This window comes from Salmo salar, chromosome 19, assembly GCF_965601325.2.
Source record: "Salmo salar chromosome 19, fSalSal1, whole genome shotgun sequence".
In the NCBI taxonomy this organism is placed as follows: domain Eukaryota; kingdom Metazoa; phylum Chordata; class Actinopteri; order Salmoniformes; family Salmonidae; genus Salmo; species Salmo salar.
In genome coordinates this window covers 77,187,522-77,211,500 of record NC_138309.1, presented here as the reverse complement: position 1 = coordinate 77,211,500, position 23,979 = coordinate 77,187,522, and the positions used below count along the sequence as shown (strand labels likewise).

General features: G+C 43.8%; 1 protein-coding gene across 12 annotated transcripts in view; it reads right to left on the bottom strand.

The window, feature by feature from the left end:
- LOC106579599 (histone-lysine N-methyltransferase 2C) overlaps nucleotides 1-23,979 on the bottom strand; it is a 339,418-nt gene that overhangs the window by 160,104 nt on the left and 155,335 nt on the right. For all 12 annotated transcript variants that reach the window (XM_014159658.3, XM_045702708.2, XM_082965973.1 and 9 more), the window contains exons 7-10: nucleotides 23,077-23,239; nucleotides 18,357-18,528; nucleotides 11,153-11,267; nucleotides 6,224-6,414 (exon numbers count right to left, since the gene is read on the bottom strand). In XM_014159658.3, the coding sequence (XP_014015133.3) occupies nucleotides 6,224-6,414; nucleotides 11,153-11,267; nucleotides 18,357-18,528; nucleotides 23,077-23,239 (641 nt within the window). The remainder of the gene's footprint in view (nucleotides 1-6,223; nucleotides 6,415-11,152; nucleotides 11,268-18,356; nucleotides 18,529-23,076; nucleotides 23,240-23,979) is intronic.

Below are 23,979 nucleotides of genomic sequence, written 5' to 3'. Positions count from 1 at the left end.
CAGTGTGATAGGTAAGCACTATGCAAACACACCAATGCAGTTCATCGATGGTAATACATCCCAGTGTGTTAGGGGAACATTAGGATGACTACCAGAGAAGTGGCTGCGTGAGCCCTACTCAGCAATATGAGTGTGCTTCGTCATACTTCTGAGGGACCTCTTAGAGAATGGCCACGTCATCCCTCTCCGGGAGCTGGTGTTAATGCTACTGTTAAAACTAGCCACAATAACAATGCAGAACTGGCCTTGTGAATTACCTACGGCTGCCAGTTTTCCCGGCCCCCAATACAAAATGCCTAAAACAGCACTTCAAGTGTGGTTCCACTGTAAGGGTTGATTTGAGTTTGCAGCTTCCATCTACTTCCCTGGACCCCAAGAAGTGTCTAGTACAGTGAATAATGTGTGTGACCCTCAGGCGACTTGCTGGACCTTGGATAAACCAATCCATTCGCCACAGTGATTTTTACTTTACACGACCCCTTGTCACAAAGCCATCACTGTGCCACTGACCGCATGAGCTCTGGGTTGCCGTAATGACTTCGCAGTTGTCGCCGTGGGCAACAATTACTCTGTCGCGGAAAAATGTTGGCCCTCAGCAGGGCTGCCAAATCCAGCTCTGTGATTGGTTAACAATAGTGGTTGGTGAAGAGGCCCCGTAGCCAGTAATCTACTGATTTATCGTTTTCGGTGACCAGGATTGGCTGGAGCGCTGAGCCAGTTGTTAACCTGAAGATGACCTTTGGAATTGAACATTTGTACGATGTGAAACGTGTGAGAAACCAACTAAACTAACCTACAACTATGTAACTCTACGTTTCCCTGCCTGTGAAACTTGAACAAACTAAAGTTTAATATATTGAAGATCAAATCAAATACTTGTCACATGCGCTGAATACAACAGGTGTAGACCTTACCGTGAAATGCTTACTTACAGGCCCTTAACTCTATTTCTTGAACTGCATTGTTGGTTAAGAAAATATTTACTAAATAAACTAAAGTAAAAACTAAAACAAAATAACAATAACGAGGCTATATACAGGGGGTACCGGTACAGAGTCAATGTGCTGGGGCACCGATTAGTTGAGTAAATTAGGTAATATGTACATGTAGGTAGAGTTAAAGTGACTATGCATGGATAATAAACAGTAGTAGCAGTGTAAAAATGGGGGGGGGGCGGCAATGCAAATAGTCCAGGTAGCCATTTCATTAGCTATTCAGGAGTCTATTGGCTTGGGAGTAAAAGCTGTTAAGAAGCCTTTTGGACCAAGACTTGGAGCTCTGTTACCGCTTGCCGTACAGTAGCAGAGATAACTAGGGTGGCTAGGAGTCTATGACAAGGGTGGTTGGAGTCTTTGGAAATTTTTAGGGCCTTCCACTGACACCGCCTGGTATAGAGGTCCTGGATGGCAGGAAGCTTGGCCCTGGTGATGTACTGGGCCGTACGCACTACCCTCTGTAGTGCCTTGTGGTCGGAGGCCGAGCAGTTGCCATACCAGGTGGTGATGCAACCAGTCAGGATGCTCTCGATGGTGCAGCTGTATAACTTTTTGAGGATCTGAAGACCCATGCCAAATCTTTTCAGTCTCCTGAGGGGGAATAGGCATTATAGTGCCTTCTTCACAACTGTCTTGGTGTGGTCGGACCATTCTAGTTTGTTGTTGATGTGGACACCATGGAACTTGAAGCTCTCAAACTGCGCCACTACAGCCCTGTCGATGAGAATGGGGGCATGCTCGGTCCTCCTTTTCCTGTAGTCCACAATAATCTCCTTAGTCTTGGTTACGTTGAGGGATAGGTTGTTATTCTGGCACCACCCGGCCAGGTCTCTGACTTCCTCCCTATAGGCTGCCTCGTCGTTGTTGGTGATCAGGCCTACCACTGTTGTGTCGTCTGCAAACTTAATGATGGTGTTGGAGTCATGCCTGGCCATGCAGTCGTGGGTGACCAGAGGGAGTGCAGGAGGGGACTGAGGACGCATCCCTGGGGAGCTCCAGTGTTGAGGATCAGCGTGGCAGATGTGTTGGTACCTACCCACACCACCTGGGGGCGGCCCATCAGGAAGTCCAGGATCCAGTTGCAGAGGGAGGTGTTTAGTCCCAGGATCCTTAGCTTAGTGATGAGCTTTGAGGGTACTATGGTGTTGAACGCTGAGCTGTAGTCAATGAATAGCATTCTCACATAGATGTTCCTTTTGTCCAGGTGGGAAAGGGCAGTTTGGAGTGCAATAGAGATTGCATCATCTGTGGATCTGTTTGGGCATTATGCAAATTAGAGTGTGTCTAGGGTTTCTGGGATAATGGTGTTGATGTGAGCCATTACCAACCTTTCAAAGCACTTCATGGCTACGGACGGGAGTGCTACGGGTCTGTAGTCATTTAGGCAGGTTGCCTTTGTGTTCTTGGGCACAGGGACTATGGTGGTAAGCTTGAAACATGTTGGTATTAAAAATACTTAATCAGGGACATGTTGAAAATGTCTGAAGACACCTGCCAGTTGGTCAGCACATGCCCGGAGCACACGTCCTGGTAATCCGTTTGGCCCCGCATCCTTGTGTATGTTGACCTGTTTAAAGGTCTTACTCACGTCGGCTACAGAGAGCGTGATCACACAGTCGTCCGGAACAGCTGATGCTCTCATGCAGTCCTTAGTGTTGCTTGCCTCGAAGCGAGCATAGAAGTGATTTAGCTCGTCTGGTATGCTCGTGTCACTGGGCAGCTCGCGGCTGTGCTTCCCTTTGTAGTCTGTAATAGTTTGCAAGCCCTGCCACATAAGACGAGCGTCGGAGCCGGAATAGTATGATTCAATCTTAGCCCAGTATTGTCGCTTCGCATGTTTGATGGTTCGTCGCAGGGCATAGCAGGATTTCTTGTAAGCTTCCGGTTAGAGTCCCACACCTTGAAAGCGGCAGCTCTACCCTTTAGCTCAGTGCGAATGTTGCCTGTAATCCATGGCTTCTGGTTGGGGTATGTACGTACAGTCACTGTGGGGACGACGTCCTCGATGCACTTATTGATAAACCCAGTGACTGATGTGGTGTACTCCTCAATGCCATCGGAAGAATCCCGGAACATGTTCCAGTCTGTGATAGCAAAACAGTCCTGTAGTTTAGCATCTGCTTCATCTGACCACTTTTTTATATAACGAGTCACTGGTGCTTCCTGCTTTAATTTTTGCTTGTAAGCAGGAATCAGGAGGATAGAGTTGTGGTCGGATTTACCAAATGGAGGGCGAGGGAGAGCTTTGTACGCGTCTCTGTGTGTGGAGTACAGGTGATCTAGAATTTTTTTCTCCCTCTGGTTGCACATCTAACATGCTGGTAGAAATGAGGTAAAATCGATTTAAGTTTCCCTGCATTAAAGTCCCCACCCACTAGGAGCGCCACCTCTGGATGAGTATTTTCTTGTTTGCTTATGGCCTTATACAGCTCTTTGAGTGCCGTCTTAGTGCCAGCATCGGTTTGTGGTGGTAAATAGACAGCTCCGAGTTTAACTCTTTTTGTAAATAGTGTGGTCTACAGTTTATCATGAGATAATCTACCTCAGGTGAGCAAAACCTCGAGACTTCCTTAATATTAGATTTTGTGCACCAGCTGTTATTTACAGATAGACACAGACCGTCACCCCTTGTCTTAACAGAGGCAGCTGTTCCATCTTGCCGTTGGACCAAAAACCCAGCCAGCTGTATGTTATCCATGTCGTCGGTCATCCACGACTCGGTGAAATATAAGATGTTACAGTTTTTAATGTCCCGTTGGTAGGATAGTCTTGATCGGAGCTCATCCATTTTGTTATCCAATGATTGCACGTTGGCAAATAAGACTGATGGTAGATGGGGATTACTCCACTCGCCATCGGATCCTTACAAGGCACCCCGACCTACGTCCCTGATATCTCAGTCTCTACATCCAGTGAAATTGCAGAGCGCCAAATTCAAAAACAGAAATACGCATTATAAAAATTCATAAAACATACAAGTGTTATACATCGGTTTAAAGATGAACTTCTTGTTAATCCAACCATGGTGTCAGATTTCAAAAAGGCTTTACGGCGAAAGCATACCATGCGATTATCTGAGAACAGCGCCCAGCAGACAAATCATTACAAATAGTTACCAGCCAAGTAGAGGAGTTACAAAAGTCAGAAAAGGCAATAAAATTAATCACTTACCTTTGATGATCTTCATATGGTTGCACTCACAAGACTCCCATTTACTCAATACATTTTCGTTTTGTTCGATAAAGTCCCTCTTTATATCCAAAAACCTCAGTTTTGTTCGCGCGTTTTGTTCAGTAATCCACAGGCTCACAGGCAGTCGCAACAGACAGACGAAAAATCCGAAACGTATCAGTAAAGTTCATAGAAACATCAAATGATGTTTATAATCAATCCTCAGGTTGTTTTTAGTCATAATAATCAATAACATTTCAACCGGACAAAAGCTTCGTCAATATAAAAGGAAAACAAGGAAGGTGTACTCTCGGTCACACGCATGAAAAACCTCTGGGACACTGCAGTCCCCACTCATTCAGCCTGGTCTTACTCCCTCATTTTTCAGAATACAAGCCTGAAACAATTTCTAAAGACTGTTGACATCTAGTGGAAGCCATAGGAAGTGCAATTTGAGTCCTAAGTCAATGGATACTGTATTGGCATTCAATAGAAAAGTACAAACATAAAATCATCCCACTTCCTGGATGGATGTTTCTCAGGTTTTCACCTGCCATATCAGTTCTGTTATACTCACAGACATTATTTTAAAAGTTTTTGAAACTGTAGAGTGTTTTCTATCCAAATCTACCAATTATATGCATATCCTTGCATCTGGGCTTGAGTAGTAAGCAGTTTACTTTGGGCACGCTTTTCATCTGGAGGTGGAAATAGTGCCCCCTACCCTAGTGAGGTTAAGAACAAATTCTTATTTACAATTAAGGCCTACCCCGGCCAAACCCTAACCCGGACAACGCTGGGCCAATTGTGCGCTGCCCTATGGGATTCCCAATCACGGCCGGTTGTTATACTGCCTGGAATCGAACCATGGTCTGTAGTGATGCCTCTAGCACTGAGATGCAGTGCCTTAGATCGCTGCGCCACTCAATCACACGTAATGAGACAGATGATACAACCTGTGTACACAGAGACACTTAAAGGGGACCCATGTGGCAGATACAGTATAACGCACCACTCACTGATGCATGTAAGCCTGGTCCCAGATCTGTTTGTGCTGTATGAACCCTTATGTCAAAAATGACAATGACCAAAACACTAACAGATCTGGGACCAGGCTAGTCACATACAAAATACATTTTATAAACTGGGTGGTTTGAGCCCTGAATGCTGATTGGCTGACAGCCGTGATATATTTTTTATTTATTTTACTAGGCAAGTCAGTTAAGAACAAATACATTTTTTCAAAAACGGCCTAAGAACAGTGTGTTAACTGCCTTGTTCAAGGGCAGAACGACAGATTTTTACCTTGTCAGCTCGGGGATTCGATCTAGCAACCTTTCGGTTACTAGTCCAACGCTCTAACCACTCGGCTACCTGCCGCCCCAGGTATCAGACCGTATACCATGGCTATGACAAAATATTTATTTTAACTGCTCTAATTTCATTGGTAACCAGTTTATAGTATCAATAAGGCACCTAGGGGATAAGGCAATAAGGCACCTAGGGGATAAGGCAATAAGGCACCTAGGGTATAAGGCAATAAGTCACCTAGGGGATAAGGCAATAAGTCACCTAGGGGATAAGGCAATAAGTCACCTAGGGGATAAGGCAATAAGTCACCTAGGGGATAAGGCAATAAGTCACCTAGGGGATAAGGCAATAAGTCACCTAGGGGATAAGGCAATAAGTCACCTAGGGGATAAGGCAATAAGTCACCTAGGGGATAAGGCAATAAGTCACCTAGGGGATAAGGCAATAAGGCACCTAGGGGATAAGGCAATAAGTCACCTAGGGGATAAGGCAATAAGGCACCTAACAGAGCTCAGCAGTGGAATACTATCACTGTCTGTCACGGCTAAGGGCTGTGTCCAGGCACTCCGCGTTGCGTTGTGCATAAGAACAGAGCTTAGCCATGGTATATTGGCCATATACCACACCCCCTCCGGTCTTATTGCTTAAATCATAGTTCTGCTGTGAATCAGCTCATTGTCTTGCATTCCCTCAGCAGAATTCTGGAACATAATCAACAGTAACCACGGCGACAGAATGAGGCGTACCTTTTGCAGGTATGGCAGTTGAGGTGGTCATCCTTGGGGACGTCGCTGGGGCCCTGGCCCCTCCCACACAGCGGACACGACAGGGCGGGGGCGGGCTCCTCCGGTCGCGTGTGGCAACTCTCACACAGTGTGATGTTGTGGCCCCAGTGGCCTGCCTGCCTGACCCCGCACTGGGAACACACTCGACAGTTCTGGAGAGGGAGAGACATGCTACATTAGTTAACATTACTACATGGATTCATTGCCTTCCAGAACATTTCAACATTTCTCTTTTCATTGTCTAACAACCAAAGTTTGGAGTTGCCAAACTATAACATGTGAAAAAGACATTATTTGAAAAATACTTTTCCCGGTGGCTATAGAATGCTTAGCTACATGGCAACAGAACGACCATACATAACATAGAAAGTAATGACTTTATCTCTGCTAACCACGTTCAAAACTTTTGCCAACTGACCTCACTTTGTTATGAAGCATGAAATTGTTCTGTTTGAATGTTTGCTGAAAATGTAACACAGAGGTCTAAACTAATTGAGGTTTATTTACATTGTAATGTCAGTAATTAAAACTGATATAACGCTTGACATCTTTACGACAGCCATTTCAAATACTTTTTCACTGCATTGGGTTACGAAATATCAGAATTAACATCAATTTCCCAAATGCATCTTTAAAAATATGCCTCCCTCTGTGCAATGAGCATGTGATCAGCCAGCTGGAAATTTCATTACGCCTTCAAAAGTACCACTTCAAGCTCATTGAGTAGCGTTCAAAAGGAGCAGCATCATTCCCGGATTTTGGGGGCGAGTAGGAGGAACAAGCTCATTCTAAAGCTTCTATGTGAAAACCCCCACAACACTCAAACCCTCCCCTTCTAAAGCTCAGACCCCCACTGGCCTAGTACAGTAACAAGCCACCACTCTGGCCTGGGTCCAGTGGCCGGCTCATGTCCAACAGTGGGGGAGAGAGTTGGTGAATACTATCACTGTCTGTCAGGTCCTGCCTGTGGGACCGGGGAAGGAGGGAGAGGAAGAGATAAATGCCCACCCGTCCATCCTGAGGAAAGCAAGTGCCTGTCTGGGATTTGGGAGAAGATGGGGATAAGGTGGGGATAAGGTGGGGGAGGGGTGTGTGTTAGCAGGCCTCAGATAACTCAATTTGCCATGGCAGCACAGCGTGTGTTTTGTCACAGTGAGCAGTGGACAGACAGGGATTAATGAGATAGGGTGGTGGAGTTTGGGTGTAGGCTCTGCTCAAACCCTACACTCCAACCCGAGTACTCCGTTCTGCCACCTCTGGTCTCTTGGCCCTCCGACCCCTACGGGCAGTTTCCGCTCAGCCCAGTCCAAGCTCTTCTCTGTCCTGGCACCCCAATGGTGGACCAAGCTTCCCCCTGAAGCTAGGACAGCAGAGTCCCTGCCCATCTTCAGAAAACATCTAAAATCCTACCTCTTCAAAGAGTATCTTAAATAATCCCACAGCAACCCCCCCCCCCCCACACACACACACAATAGCATTAAAAATAAAAAAGCCTTTATGAACTAACACCCCACTTGACTCTCTTCCCTCTTACTAGCTCTGACGATGCTGATAGCTACTTTGAGTAAAAATGTACTGCCTATGACTGTGATATGTGGTTGTCCCACCTTGCTATCTTAAGATGAATGCACTAAGTCGCTCCAGATAAGAGCATCTGCTAAATGACTAAAATGTAAAATATTTAGAGGGAAAGAAGGGGAGAAAGGGGGACAGACAAAGAGACAGAGAGAGAGACAGAGACAGAGAGAGAGAAAGAGGGACAGACAAAGAGAGAAAGAGGGGGAGAAAGGGGAGAGGAAAAGAAAGAGAGAAAGAGGGGGAGCTGCTGGCCAGCTTCTGGTCAGAGGCATAGGATCAGAGAGAGGCATATCTATCCAATTAATGTGGCAGGTTAGGAGAATCCCTCCAATCCCTACCACTCTCATACCACTGCTGGCCGGGTGAAGAGGGGGATGTGAAATGATGGATTAGCTCAGATTACATCCCAATCTCTTCACCCTGTGGACTAATTAACTTAATTAATTAATTTTATTAATAACCAGGCAAGTCAGTTAAGAACAAATTCTTATTTACAATGACGGTCTACCCCGGCCAAACCCTAACCCGGACGACGCTGAGCCAATTAATTGAGCGCTGCCCTATGGGACTCCCAATCACGGCCAGTTGTGATACAGCCTGGAAACAAACCAGGATCTGTAGTGACACCTCTGCCACTGAGATGCTTCGCCACCCAGGGGCCCAAAACTAAGTCAAATGGGTGAATGAAAACTAAAATGTTGGTTTGAGAGATAGAAGTTTGAAACTAAGAAATCCTCACAAGTCATCCAGAATGTAATAACAATAATAAAAATAATAATAATAATAATAATGTTCACCTTTACAGTAATGTAAAGAGGTTGGGGCCATCTTAGCCTTGGGCACTCCCCGCTCCCTCCATTTTAGGAAGCAAACATAGCCCAAAATCTACTTTTTATGACTTAATACAGAGCTCAATAGCAGAGATGAACGCTTGGGTGCTTGCAAACTCTCACTGCAACCCACAACAAAGCAGAGAGAACACACTATATTGTTGATGATTGAGGTCTGTATCGCCTCCCTCCCGCAGCCAAAAAGACGCTACAAAGAGGCACTAAAAGGCCCAAAAGCTATTTTCAACCATTGGATAAAAACAGCTGGGAGACTCTTAAGGGACAGTGGAGAGATGGAGAGATGTGGAAAGAGAGGGGGGTGGAAAAATGAGGGGAATGGGGATAAGGTGAAACAGCCAGGAGACTCTTCAGGGAACAACAGAGATAGAGGGCGAAAAGAGTGTCAGTGAGAGAGAAAGAGAGAGAGAGAGAGAGAGCGAGCGAGCGAGCGAGAGCGGGGGGGGGGAGGAAAACAGAAAGAGGAGGCCGGGGAGGGGTGAAAACAGTACCACTGCAAGCAAGGAGACGTGATTTGAGGAGAGCTTCACAAAAAAGCTCTTGTTCGTTCAGAGCTTATTTTCACCGCCACATTTTCCTCCCCCGTGAGGTAAATTGACAGCTCTTTATTCCTCATACATACAGTGCCTTCAGAAATTATTCACATTTTGTTGTTACAGCCCGAATTTAAAATGTATTAAATTGAGATTTTGTCACTGATCTACACACAATAACACAATGTCAAAGTAGAATTTTATTTGTAGAAAACTTTCTTATTATTAAAAAAAATAGACTGAAAACATTTCAGCTTTTCAAGTATTCAATCCCTTTGTTATGGCAAGCTTAAATAAGTTCACGAGTAAAAATGTGCTTAACAAGTCACATAATTCTGACTAATTCTGTGTGCAATTATAGTGTTTAACATGATTTTTGAATGACTACCCCATCTCTGTACCCCACACATATAGATAATTGTAAAGTCCCTTAATCGAGTTGTGAATTTCAAGCACAGATTCAACCACAAAGAGCAGGGAGGTTTTCCAATGCCTCGCAGAGAAGGGCACAGATTGGTAGATGTGTACAAATTAAAAAGCAGACGGTGAATATCACTTTGAGCATGGTGAAGTTATAAATTAGACTTTGTCTGGTGTATCAATGCACCCAGTCACTACAAAGATACAGGCATCCTTCCTAAATGATTTTCCAAAGAGGAAGGAAACTGCTCAGGCATTTCACCATGAGGCCAATGGTGATTTTACTTCTACCATACTAATCTATATCATTGACCTTGCTGCTGTGTCTTCTACCATACTAATCTATATCAATGACCTTACTGCTGTGTCTTCTACCATACTAATCTATATCAATGACCTTACTGCTGTGTCTTCTACCATACTAATCTATATCAATGACCTGCTGTATCTTCTACCATACCATCCCATACCTAGAGCTGGCCACCCGGCCAAACTGAGAAATCAGGGAAGAAGGGCCTTGGTCAGGGAGGTGATCAAGAACCTGATGGTGCCTCTGACAGAGCTCCAGAGCTCCTCTGTGGAGATGGGAGAACCTTCCAGAAGGACAACCATCTCTGCAGCACTCCACCAAATCAGGCCTTTATGGTAGAGTGGCCAGACGGAAGCCACTCCTCAGTAAAAGGCACGACAACCCACTAGGAGTTTGCTAAAAGGCACCTAAAATACTCTCAGACCATGAGAAACAAGATGCTCTGGTCTGATGAAACCAAGATTGAACTCTTTGGCCTGAATGCCAAGCGTCACGTCTGGAAGAAACCTGGCACCATCCCTACGATGAAGCATGGTGGTGGCAGCATGCTGTGGGGATGTTTTTCAGCGGCAGGACCTGGAAGACTAGTCAGGATCGAGGGAAAGATGAATGGAGCACAGACTGGGGCAACAGGACAATGACCCTAGGAATACAGTAAAGACAACGCAGGAGTGTCTCTGAATATCCTTGAGAAGCCCAGCCAGAGCCCGGACTTGAACACGATCAAACATCTCTGGTGCAAACTGAAAATAGCTGTGCAGCGACGCTCCCCATCCAACCTGACAGAGCTTGAGAGGATCTGCAGAGAAGAATGGGAGAAACTCCCCAAATACAGGTGCGCCAAGCTTGTACAGTCATACCCAAGAAGACACGAGGCTGTAATCGCTGCCAAAAGTACTTCAGCGAAGTACTAAGTAAAGGGTCTGAATACTTATGTAAATGTGACACACTTGCAAAAAATACATTTAAAAAAAAGTTTTTACCTCGTCATTATGGTGTATCGTGTGTAGCAAAAACAATTTCATCCATTTCAGAATAAGGCTGTAACATAACAAAACGTGGAAATAGTCAAGAGGTCTGAATACTTTCCGAATGCACTGTATCGAACTGTCTTGAAAGGGAAAGATGCACATCCCTAACACGCTCCTGTCTCGGCCCGACGGTATTCCGTGTTGTGAAAAGTGTTTGGAGTGTTTCTTACCTTGCATCGCCAGCCATTGGTGGGGATGGATTCCATGGCAGGCTGGAGACAGAAGGTGTGATAGCCTTTGTCACACATGTCACACACCAGCATCTTGCTGTCCTCTCCCGGGTTCCTGAAAAACACACACAGTAGAGGGAAAGATGACACACACACACACACACACCTAATAATATGACCTCAGTGTACAAGACATTAGGAACACCTTCCAAATATTGTGTTGCATCCCCATTTGCCCACAGAACAGCCTCAATTCGTTTGGGCATGGACTCTACAAGGTGTCTACAGCGTTCCACAGGGATGCTGGCCCATGCTGACTCCAATGCTTCTCACAGTTGTGTCAAGTTGGCTGGATGTCCTTTGGGTGGTGGACCATTCTTGATACACAACTGTTGAGCGGGAAAAACCCAGCAGCGCTGCAGTTCTTGACACACTCAAACCAGCGCACCTGGCACCTACTACCATGCCCCTGTCAAAGGCACTTACATATTTTGTCTTGCCCATTCACCATCTGAATGGCATACATACACAATCCTTGTCTGAATTGTCTCAAGGCTTAAAAATACTTCTTTAACCTGTCTCCTTCCCTTCATCTACGCTGATTGAAGTGGATTTAACAAGTGACAATGTTTTGTATACTCAGTGTATGAGACACTTATGGAGACACACAAAAGAGAAAAATTACACCCCCCCACACACCTAATAGGCAACAACAAACACAAAAATCAGAAAAATTGGCAGGGTTGTAGTATGGACAGCACAGAGTTTGTTTCCCGACCACGTCGACAGACAACCTAACAAACTGTCAACGGTTGACTCTGGTCCTCCAGGGTCTCAGTGTCTATGGGCTCTTTATCAGTGACTCATTTAGAGTCTGGGACTCGGACAACAACTCTGGTCCTCCAGGGTCTCAGTGTCTATGGGCTCTTTATCAGTGACTCATTTAGAGTCTGGGACTCGGACAATCGACTACATTCATTTATCAATGAAGTATGAGGAAGAAAAGAAAGCCAGCCAGACAGTTGGGAGTTCAAATTTAGTTTGTCAATGGGGGAGATTCACATAGTAGGTTATGTTTAATACAATACATTTTATCACACACACTACTTTTTTTTTAACAGTGTTTATAGGAACGAGAAAATAACATATTTCCTTCAACAGAATCAAATTTGCTAAGCTTCAAGATTCAAAATTTGTTCAGCCAATCAAACCTGCCATTAAACTGAACACGCAATCGAGAACAGTCCCTCCATGGCGGATTTTGGTTAGATTAACAATGTTTGAAGAATAAATCAAGAGACCAGAGTGTAAGATTTATGGTGTACGCATGTGTGTGTGCGGTGGAGGGTTATGATATTAGGGAAGAGGCTAGAGCCCTGAGATCTATCAAATCCCAGCAGCCTGTATTTCAGCTGACGCAAATCCAACCTGAATGAAAACATCATCTGAGATTTACAACTGTGCAGTGGAGTCATTACCGCCTGCGCACACATGTCCCTAGATCACTCCGCGCGCTGGTGGTGCCTAACCAACCGAGGGGGTTGATGGGGGGCATCAACCCCCTCGGCCCCCTCTCCTCACCCAGGCCAATTCCCCAGCTCTCCATCTGGTAAAACGGCACTATACATTTTCACTGTGTTTTTCCCCCTCGCTCTTCCTTCCCAGTTCCTTGGGAGGCTCAGCACCATGATGCAGGGATCCAAAATAAGGTGGGGTTGAGGTGGGTGTGTGCTTGCATTGTGAGAGGATGGCAGGGGTATACAGTAGGCCTCCTGCCCCTACATACAGGCTTTACGGTAGGCCTCCTGCCCCTACATACAGGCTTTACGGTAGGCCTCCTGCCCCTACATACAGGCTTTACGGTAGGCCTCCTGACCCTACATACAGGCTTTACAGTAGGCCTCCTGACCCTACATACAGGCTTTACAGTAGGCCTCCTGCCCCTACATACAGGCTTTCAGTTCCCACAATCTCAGATGTCATCTCTTTCAACATTAAGAGCTTCTGTTAAATTCTGTCCATGATTGACAGGCTATGACGTGCAAATGCTATGGAGATGAATCTGCATGTCACAGATGGGATTCCATGTCAAATCAACAAGCACACCAGAGGCTAGCGTGGTAATTATCACCCTACAAAAACATGGTCTTGGTCCATGAAATTAACATTTTCATTTTTGACCATGCAGAGTTTAGGAAACTCTATAAAAATCGTTAAAAGCCCAGCTTCAATGGAGACATCGTTAGGTACTTAGGTCACGCTCCGTTCGTTTTCGATTACTTCATCTGCTGACTCCTGGAGCATTTTGAATCGTAATGTCTCTGCAAATATAGTCACCACTGTCTTTCATCTAATCTTTACTATATACACTGGCTTGAGAAAGTATTTCTACACCTTGACATATTCCACATTTTGTTATAATAATTTTAAAGTATTCACACCCGAGTCAATACATGTTAGAATCACCTTAGACAGTGATTACAACTGAGTCTTTCTGGGTATGGATTGTACAATATTTGCACATTAATCTTTTTAACATTCTTCAAGCTCTGCTAAGTTGATCATTGCAAGAGCCATTTTCAAGTCTTGCCATTTTAAGTCCAAACTGTAACAATGACAAACATTCAATGTTGTCTTGGTAAGCTACTCCAGCATATGTTTGAACTTGTGTTTTAGTCTATTGTCCTTTTGAAAGGTAATTTTGTCTCCCAGTGTCTGCTGAAAAGCAGACTGAAAAAAAGATTGCCTGTGCTTAGCTTCATTCCTTTTCTTTTTAAAACTGTAGTCATTGCCGATGACAAGAATACCCATAACATGATGCAGCCACCACCATGCTTGAAAAATATTAAGAGTGTTACTCAGTGATATGTTTTGGGCAGACACAACACAACGCCTTGTATTCAGGAAATTAAGTTACTTTTTTGGCCAAATGTTTTACAGTATTACTAAAGTGCCTTGTTGCAAACAGGATGCCTATTTTGGAATACTTTTATTCTGTACAAGCTTCCTTTTCCCTGTCTTTTATGTTCGTATTGTAGGGAAACTACAATGTTGTTGATCCATCGTCACAGCCATTAAACTCTAACTGTTTACATACAGTTGAAGTCAGAAGTTTACATACACTTAGGTTGGAGTCATTAAAACTCGTTTTTCAAACACTCTAGAAATTTCTTGTTAACAAACTATAGCTTTGGCAAGTCTGTTAGGACATCTACTTTGTGCATGACACAAGGCATTTTTCCAACAATTGTTTACTGACAGATTTCACTGTATCACAATTCCAGTGGGTCAGAAGTTTACATACACTAAGTTGACTGCCTTTAAACAGCTTGGAAAATTCCAGAAAATGACGTCATGGCTTTAGAAGCTTCTGATAGGCTAATTGACATCATTTGAGTTAATTGGAGGTGTACCTGTGGATGTATTTCAAGGCCTACCTTCAAACGCGGTGCCTCTTCACTTGACATCATGGGAAAATCAAAAGAAATCAGCCAAGACCTCAGAAAAAGAATTGGATACCTCCACAAGTCTGGTTCATCCTTGGGAACAATTTCCAAAATGCCTGAAGGTACCATGCTCATAAACCTCCTCGCAACTGCAGTGGCCAAAACAAGAACACGTTTTTGCTCTGGTACTGTGCCTGGTGGACCATGCACAAGCTCCACCACAGTCTGGACCTTCACTTCCTGATCACAGGCCACACCAAGTTTGCCCCTGACTGATGCTTCGGCCTCGTCAAGCAGTGCTTCAGAAAGACTAGAGTAAACACTTTGAGATTGCTGGTGTAGTGAAGGGCAGCACTGTGACAGGGGTCAATATCCCACAGCTGGTTGGACTGGAGGACGGTACGGTGCTGGTGGAAAGCTATGGCTGGCAACAACACCTGACTCCGTACTTCAGGCCGCTGCCACAGATAAAGCAGTACCAGCACTTCAGGTGAATATCATTTCATTGCATTGTATGAGGTTATTCTTATCTAAACTTGAGGTGAATTGATGTTGTAGAATAATAGCGAAGACATCAAAACTATGAAATAATACAAATGGAATCATGTAGTAACCAAAAAAGTGTAAAACATAAAAAGATATTTTACATTTCAGATTATTCAAAGTAGCCACATTTTGCCTGGATGACAACTATGCACACTCTTGGCATTCTCTCAACCAGCTTCGTGAGGAATCCTTTTCCTTCACTCTGCGGTCCAACTTATCCCAAACCATCTCAATTGGGTTGAGGTCAGGTCAGGTGATTGTGGAGGCCAGGTCAGCTGATGCAGCACTTTCCTTGGTCAAACAGCCCTTACACAGCCTGGAGAGGTGTTTTGGGCCATTGTCCTGAGCCAGTTTTAACATAGCGAGTGATGGTTTTTGCGACTGCACTTGAAGAAACTTTCAAAGTTCTTGATATTTTCCGTATTGACTGACATTCATGTATTAAAGTAATAATGGACTGTCTTTTCTCGTTGCTTATTTGAGCTGTTTTTGCCATAATATGGACTTGGTCTTTTACCAAATAGGACTATCTTCTGTATACCACCCCTACCTTGTCACAAAACAACCGGTTGGCTCAAACGCATTAGGAAGGTAAGAAATTCCACAAATTAACAAGGCACACCTGTTAATTTAAATGTATTCCAGGTGACTACCTCATGAAGCTGGTTGAGAGAATGCCAAGAGTGTGCAAAGCTGTCAAGGCAAAAGGTGGCTACTTTGAAGAATCTCAAATATAAAATATATTTTTGGTTACACTTTTTTGGTTACTACATGATTCCATGTGTGTTATTTCATAGTTTCGATGTCTTCGCGATTATTCTACAATGTAGAAAACAGTAAAAATAAAGAAACTCTGGAATGAGTAGATCTGTCCAAACTTTTGACTGGTACTGTGTATACATATGTGTGTGTGTGTGTACACCCCTTCAAAATAGTACATTTGGCTATTTCAGACACACCCATTACTGACAGGTGTATAAAATCGAGCATATGGCTATGCAATCTCCATGGACAAACATTGGCAGTAGAATGGTCTTACTGAAGAGCTCAGTGACTTAACGTGGCACTCTCATAGGATGCCCTTGTCCAACAAGTCTTTTTGTCAAATTTCTGCCCTGCTAGACACACCCTGGTCAACTGTAAGAACAGAAACAACAAGTGCTGAAGAGCATAGCTTGTGAAAATCGTCTGTCCCCGGAAGCAACACTCACTACCGAGTTCCAAACTGCCTCTGGAAGCAAAGTCAACACAAGAACTGCTTGTCGGGAACTTCATGAAATGGGTTTCCATGGCAGCACAGCTGCACACAACCCTAAGATCACCATGCGCAATGCCAAGCATTGGCTGGAGTGGTGTAAAGCTCGCCGCAATTGGACACTAGAGCAGTGGAAACGGGTTCTCTGGAGTGATGAATCACGCTTCACCATCTGCTAGTCCGACGGATGAATCTGGGTTTGGCAGATGCCAAGAGAACACTACCTGCCCAAATACATAGTGCCAACTGTAAAGTTTGGTGGATGAGGAATAATGATCTGGGGCTGTTTTTCATGGTTCGGGCTAGGCCCCTTAGACCCAGTGAAGGGAAATCTTAACGCTACAGCAATGCCTAGTTAAATAAAAGGTTACATTAAAAAAAATATATATATATATATTTTTTTAATGTAACCTATATATATATATGTATATGTATATGTATGTGTGTGTGTGTGTGTGTGTGTGTGTGTGTGTGTGTGTGTGTGTATGTGTGTGTGTGTGTGTGTGTGTTGAAAAGTTTGGGGTAACTTAGAAATGTCATTTTTATTTTTTTAAAGAAAAGCACATTTTTTTTGTCCGTTAAAATAACATCACATTGGTCAGAAACACAGTGTAGACATTGTTAATGCTGTAAATTATTATTGTAGCTGGAAATGGCAGATTTTTTTATGGAATATCTACGTAGGCCCATTATCAGCAACCATCACTCCTGTGTTCCAATGGCACTTGTGTTAACTAATCCAAGTTAATAATTGTAAAAGGCTAATTGATCATTAGAAAACCCTTTTGCAATTGTTAGCACAGCTGAAAACTGATGTCCTGATTAAAGAAGCAATACAACTGGCCTTCTTTAGACTGGTTGAGTATCAGCATTTGTGGGTTCGATTACAGGGTCAAAATGGCCAGAAACAAAGAACTTTCTTCTGAAACTCGTCAGTCTATTCTTGTTCTGAGAAATGAAGGCTATTCCATGCGAGAAATCGCCAAGAAACTGAAGATCTCGTACAACGCTGTGTACTACTCCCTTCACAGAACAGCGCAAACTGGCTCTGACCAGAATAGAAAGAGGAGTGGGAGGCCCCGGTGCACAACTGAGCAAGAGGACAAGTACATTAGTGTCCAGTTTGAGAAACAGACACCTCACAAGTCCTCAACTGGAAGCTTCATTAAATAGTACCCGCAAAAAAACAAACAGTCTCAACGTCAACAGTGAAGCGGCGACTCCGGGATGCTGGCCTTCTAAACACCGCCACTAGCACACACCGCCACTAGCACACACCGCCAACTAGCACACACCGCCAACTAGCACACACCGCCAACTAGCACACACCGCCAACTAGCACACACCGCCAACTAGCACACACCGCCTACTAGCACACACCGCCTACTAGCACACACCGCCTACTAGCACACACAGCTACTAGCACACACAGCTACTAGCACACACAGCTACTAGCACACACAGCTACTAGCACACACAGCTACTAGCACACACAGCTACTAGCACACACAGCTACTAGCACACACCGCCACTAGCACACACCGCCACTAGCACACACCGCCAACTAGCACACACCGCCAACTAGCACACACCGCCAACTAGCACACACAGCCAACTAGCACACACAGCTACTAGCAAAACACAGCTACAAGCAAAACACAGCTACAAGCAAAACACAGCTACAAGCAAAACACAGCTACAAGCAAAACACAGCTACTAGCAAAACACAGCTACTAGCAAAACACAGCTACTAGCAAACACAGCTACTAGCAAACACAGCTACTAGCAAACACAGCTACTAGCAAACACAGCTACTAGCAAACACAGCTACTAGCAAACACAGCTACTAGTAAAACGACTACTAATGCATACAGCTAACTAGCACAGTGGCTACTAGTGCATACAGTTAATTAACAAGCTCACATCTGGTAAGTTATGCTACAGAGTCGACCCCTACCTGCAGGTCAAACAGACTTTGCACTCGGGGCACTGCCAGCCGGCCCTCTTCAGGGGGGTAACACCCACGTCCAAACACGCCCCGTGGTAGTGCTGCCCACACGTGGTACAGAAGAGCTGGTCCTGCAGGTCCCCAGCACTGTCACACAACAAGCACTTCACCTCCTCTTTAGCTGTGGGCGAGGAGAAAAAAAATACTGAAAAGGGACAGTTTAGGAAAGGGACATAATAATAAAAATGACAGTTCAGGGAGGGGACATAATAATAAAGGGACAGTTCAGGGAGGGGACATAATACTAAAAATGACAGTTCAGGGAGGGGACATAATACTAAAAATGACAGTTCAGGGAGGGGACATAATACTAAAAATGACAGTTCAGGGAGGGGACATAATAGTAAAAATGACAGTTCAGGGAGGGGACATAATACTAAAAATGACAGTTCAGGGAGGGGACATAATAATAAAGGGACAGTTTAGGAAAGGGACATAATAATAAAGGGACAGTTTAGGAAAGGGACATAATAATAAAGGGACAGTTTAGGAAAGGGACATAATAATAAAGGGACAGTTTAGGAAAGGGACATAATAATAAAGGGACAGTTTAGGAAAGGGACATAATAATAAAGGGACAGTTTAGGAAAGGGACATAATAATAAAGGGACAGTTTAGGAAAGGGACATAATAATAAAGGGACAGTTTAGGAAAGGGACATAATAATAAAGGGACAGTTTAGGAAAGGGACATAATAATAAAGGGACAGTTTAGGAAAGGGACATAATAATAAAGGGACAGTTTAGGAAAGGGACATAATAATAAAGGGACAGTTTAGGAAAGGGACATAATAATAAAGGGACAGTTTAGGAAAGGGACATAATAATAAAGGGACAGTTTAGGAAAGGGACATAATAATAAAGGGACAGTTTAGGAAAGGGACATAATAATAAAGGGACAGTTCAGGGAGGCACTATATTAAAAAGGGACATTTCTAAATCGTTCAACGTAATATTAATAATCTCAAGCACTACCCTAACTGGGGCTGGGCGATATATCAAACTAATTAGAATTGATCTTTTAGAGCGATATTCCAAAGGACTGTATTGCAAGAATCAAAAGGGGAGGGGTGGTTATTTTTTTATGAGCGTTTGTGTCATGTTTTCTTTTTGGTCTCGTCTGCTCCTTTTGCTGTAACTGTGCACCTTCCCATTTAGACACACACCAAGTTCCTCCCTCTGCCACAACAACAAAGATGAGAGATCACTTCTTCCTCTCTGACAATCGGTTTCAACTCACTATTTGCAGAATCGGTCATATGGACACTGAAAGACATTGAGACATTATTTTACTGTAAAGTTAAACTTTCTAACAATACCTTTGTCTCCACTCCTCAAATTGCTCCCAGAACAGACACTAAAACAGGAAGACCACGTACTGCTAGTAGCATGTTAGCGATAGACTGCTATAGTAGCGGTCTAGTCTATGTTAAATAAACGTGCTATAAGCAAAAAACACAATTATATAAGGAATTGGCAACTTATTTTCATTCTGAGAAATAAGGCAGGCCACTTGATTTCAACATGTGAACAAAGTGGACAGGCTAGCATGCTGTTCAAACAGTTGGAGACGGACAGAAGGGCGTGTTCATAACAATTCAACTGGTCTAGCAAACAAATCCAAGTTGGCTAAACTTGAAATATAAAGATTAGCTGGCTGCTCACTAGCATGTGGCCTTGTGCTTGAGAGATTGCTTATGAGGCCTGTGTCCTTTTTCTATAATGCCTGCTACAAGAAGTTAATCAGTATTAGTTAATGTGCATTATTCATGGTTCTGGGTAAATTTGTAACAAAAAAGTGTATTTTCATAGACAGACTTGAAAGCCAGATCAGTGATTATTATATTAGCCTAGGTATAATTCCAAAAGCCCTGAATTCATTATAGATTACAGACTGTTTGAAATGCAGTGTATATGATCTTAAATTGTACAAAGCCTACTTAGATAAAACATTTAAAAAATAGAGATATCGTAAATCGCCCATAAGGTTGAAAAAAAAACTACATTTTTAGGCCATATCGCCAAGCCCTAACTTCAACGTACAGTATGTGAAAATGCTGCGGTTATGTTTTGTAGTCAAAAAGGAAGTTACGTTGTTCCAATGGCATCATCTGGTGTGCATCATGTGATCTTAACCAATTAGTAGACAATGACTACTCATAATTGGTTGAAATCACGACACACATCAGATTATGCCATTGGGAGAAAAAAATCTTCCGTTTTGACTACAAAACATAGAAACACGTATACGATTATATTGGAGATAAAAAGGTAAAGGAACATTTCACACAACAGATGGCCTGGGACGTGGACTTGTTTCAACATGGGACCACATGTGAGGTTTGAAAGCCTCTGACAAACTTCTATTTTGGAGTGACCTGCCATGGACCATTAGGCTAACATTAGGGTAAACGCTGCAAAAATGTTACCAAACATTTAATCCAATGAGAAAATAACATCACTTTGAATATAACACACTGCGAAAGCATAAAAAGGGTGATTTGAGTTAATTTCATAATACACATGAGCAAAAGTATGTGGACACCTGCTCGTCAAACATCTCATTCCAAAATCATGGGCATTAATATGGAGTTGGTCCCCCTTTGCTGCTATAACCTCTCTGGGAAAGGGGGCAGTATTTTCACGTCCGGGTGAAAAGAGTGCCCAAAGTAAACTGCCTGCTACTCAGGCCCAGAAGCTAGGATATGCATGTTATAACTATTATAACTGATTTGGCAGGCGAAACCCCGAGCACAATCCATCCTGGGAGGTCAATCTGTTTTCCATTAGTTTTCTATGGCAAGCCCGTTTAATAGAAATACGCTTGCAGTTCCTATGGCTTCCACTAGAAGTCAACAGTCTTTAGAAATTGGTTGATGTTTTTCCTTTGAGAAATGAAGAAGTAGCCCTTTCCTTTCTGAGAGTAGAGCCAAGTGTACTTTTTTGTTTGGGGCGCATGACCTGAAGCTCACTCCACTTTGATTTTATCCGCTATTGAACACAGTTAATCCCGTCTTAAATTGTATTGATTATTTACGCTTTAAAATACTTAAAGTTGGATTAGGAAAGTTGTTTGAAATGTTTGGACCCAGATTACAGGTAATTTAGATCATTTCTAGTCATGTTGGGCGAGTTGGAACTGGTGTTTTTCTGAATCAAATGCGCCAAATAAATTGACATTTTGGGGACATAACGACTGAATTAATCGAACAAAAGGACCATTTGTGATGTTTATGGGACATATTGGAGTGCCAACAGAAGAAGATCTTCAAAGGTAAGGCATGAATTGTATCGTTATTTCTGAGTTTTGTGGCACGCCTTGCGGGTTGAAATATGATTGTCATGTGTTTGTTTGATGGGGCGCTGTCCTCAGATAATAGCATGGTTTGCTTTCGCCGTAAAGCCTTTTTGAAATCTGACACGGTGGCTGGATTAACAAGAACTTAAGCTTTATTTTGGTGTATTGCACTTGTGATTGTATGAAAGTAAAATATTTCTAATAATTTAATTTGGCGCTCTGCCATGTCACCGGATGTTGTCAAATCGATCCCGCTAACGGGATTTGATCCATAAGAAGATAACAGCCTCCATTCTTCTGGGAAGGCTTTCCACTAGATGTTGGAACATTGCTGCTGGGACTTGCTTCCATTCAGCAATAAGAGTATTAGTGAGCTCGGGCACAGTTGGGCAACTAGGCCTGGCTCGCAGTCGGCGTTCCAATTCATCCGAAAGGTCTTCGATGGGGTTGAGGTCAGTGCTCTGTGCAGGCCAGTCAAGTTCTTCCACACTTATCTTGACAAACCATTTCTGTATGGGGGCATTGTCATGATGAAACAGGAAAGGGCCTCCCCCAAACTGTTGCCACAAAGTTGGAAGCGCTGAATCGTCTAGAATGTCATTGTATGCTGTAGCGTTAATATTTCCCTTCACTGGGGCCTAGACCGAACCATGAAAAACATCCCCAGACCATTATTCCTCTTCCACCAAACTTTACAGTTGGCACTATGCATTGGAGCAGGTAGCGTTCTCCTGGCATTCGCCAAACCCAGATTCGTCTGTCGGACTGCCAGATGGTGAAGCTCGATTCATCACTCCAGAGAATGCGTTTCCACTGCTCCAGTGTCCAATGGCGGCGAGCTTTACACCACTCCAGCCGACAGTTGACATTGTGCCTGGTGATCTTAGGCTTGTGTGCGTGCGGCTGCTCGGCCATGGAAACCCATTTCATGAAACTCTTTACGAACAGTTATTGTGCTGACGTTGCTTCCAGAGGCAGTTTTGAACTCGGTAGTGAGTGTTGCAACCGAGGACAGAGGATTTTTATGCGCTACGCGCTTCAGCACTCGGCGGTCCCGTTCTGTGGGCTTGTGTGACCTACCACTTCGCAGCTGAGCCGTTGTTGCTCCTAGACGTTTCCACTTCAATAACAGCACTTAGCCGACCAGTGCAAATATTGCAGGGCAGAATTTTAAATACACCTGTCAGCAATGTGGCTGAAATAGCCAAATCTACTAATTTGAAGGGGTGTCCACATACTTTTGTATATATAGTGTACCTACGTGACACTCACTGACAATATAGTCTACACCAGGTCAAGGCTGTTTGTTTCACATCTATAGTGTAATCTAGTTGTCCTCATTCTCCCAGTGGAACACAGGATCTATACTCACATGTTTGTGAGGCCAGCTGGAGGTGGTCGGGGCAGAGGAGGGTGTGTCGGCGCAGGTCCTGGAATGTTCCGGCGGCGGCAGCGCAGGGGAAATGGTACGAGCGGCAGCAGCCCTCCTCACAGCACTTGATGGATGCCCCAAGGCGCTTACAGTATGCACAGCACTGCAAAACACAGAGAGAGAGAGCATGAGACAGCGAAAGAGAGAAAGACAATGATTAAGAAAGCTAGTTCGAATACTTCGTTTTTTCTGGTTCACTCATTAACGCCTATAAGAAAACAACCTGGTCATTTTTGAGAAGAAACCAGGGGTATTCAGTGATTTGAAACCTTTTGAAAAGTTACAGATCGAAATGGAACAAGTAGAGCCTGACAATTGCCTATCAAGATGACAGACAATCATATTGGTTGTATACAATACATTTCAAATCGGAACGTTCTGAACAGACCCCTGGTTGAGCTGCTCAGGTTGTCAGGCATCGTGATTGGAGGCTGGAACCATATGCGTCATCTTTACGACCAATTTAGCACTGGCTCCATATTTCAATTTCAGCACTTACTACAAGCTTTACAAAAATGTCACACTAATTCACACGTTGACGACAATCGCTAGGTATTGACCTCCCCAGGCTCTAGGCTCTGACCTCCCCAGCCTAAAAAAGCATTGGTGCTTTTCCACATAAAATCTCATTCGTTTTTGTCAGGCCTCGCCAGTGAAATGAAGAAAATAAAAGCATATTGGAATCAAAACCCAGGTTCAAATTGAAGCCAACCTCTGTAATAGTAGAGAATTGCGATTTAAAGTAAAAAAAATAAAATAGACTGCCTAAATGAGGTGCTCTGGTCAAGGCGAGCAAACCTGGCTCTAGCACCTGAATATACATTGACATTTCCGTGGCCAGAG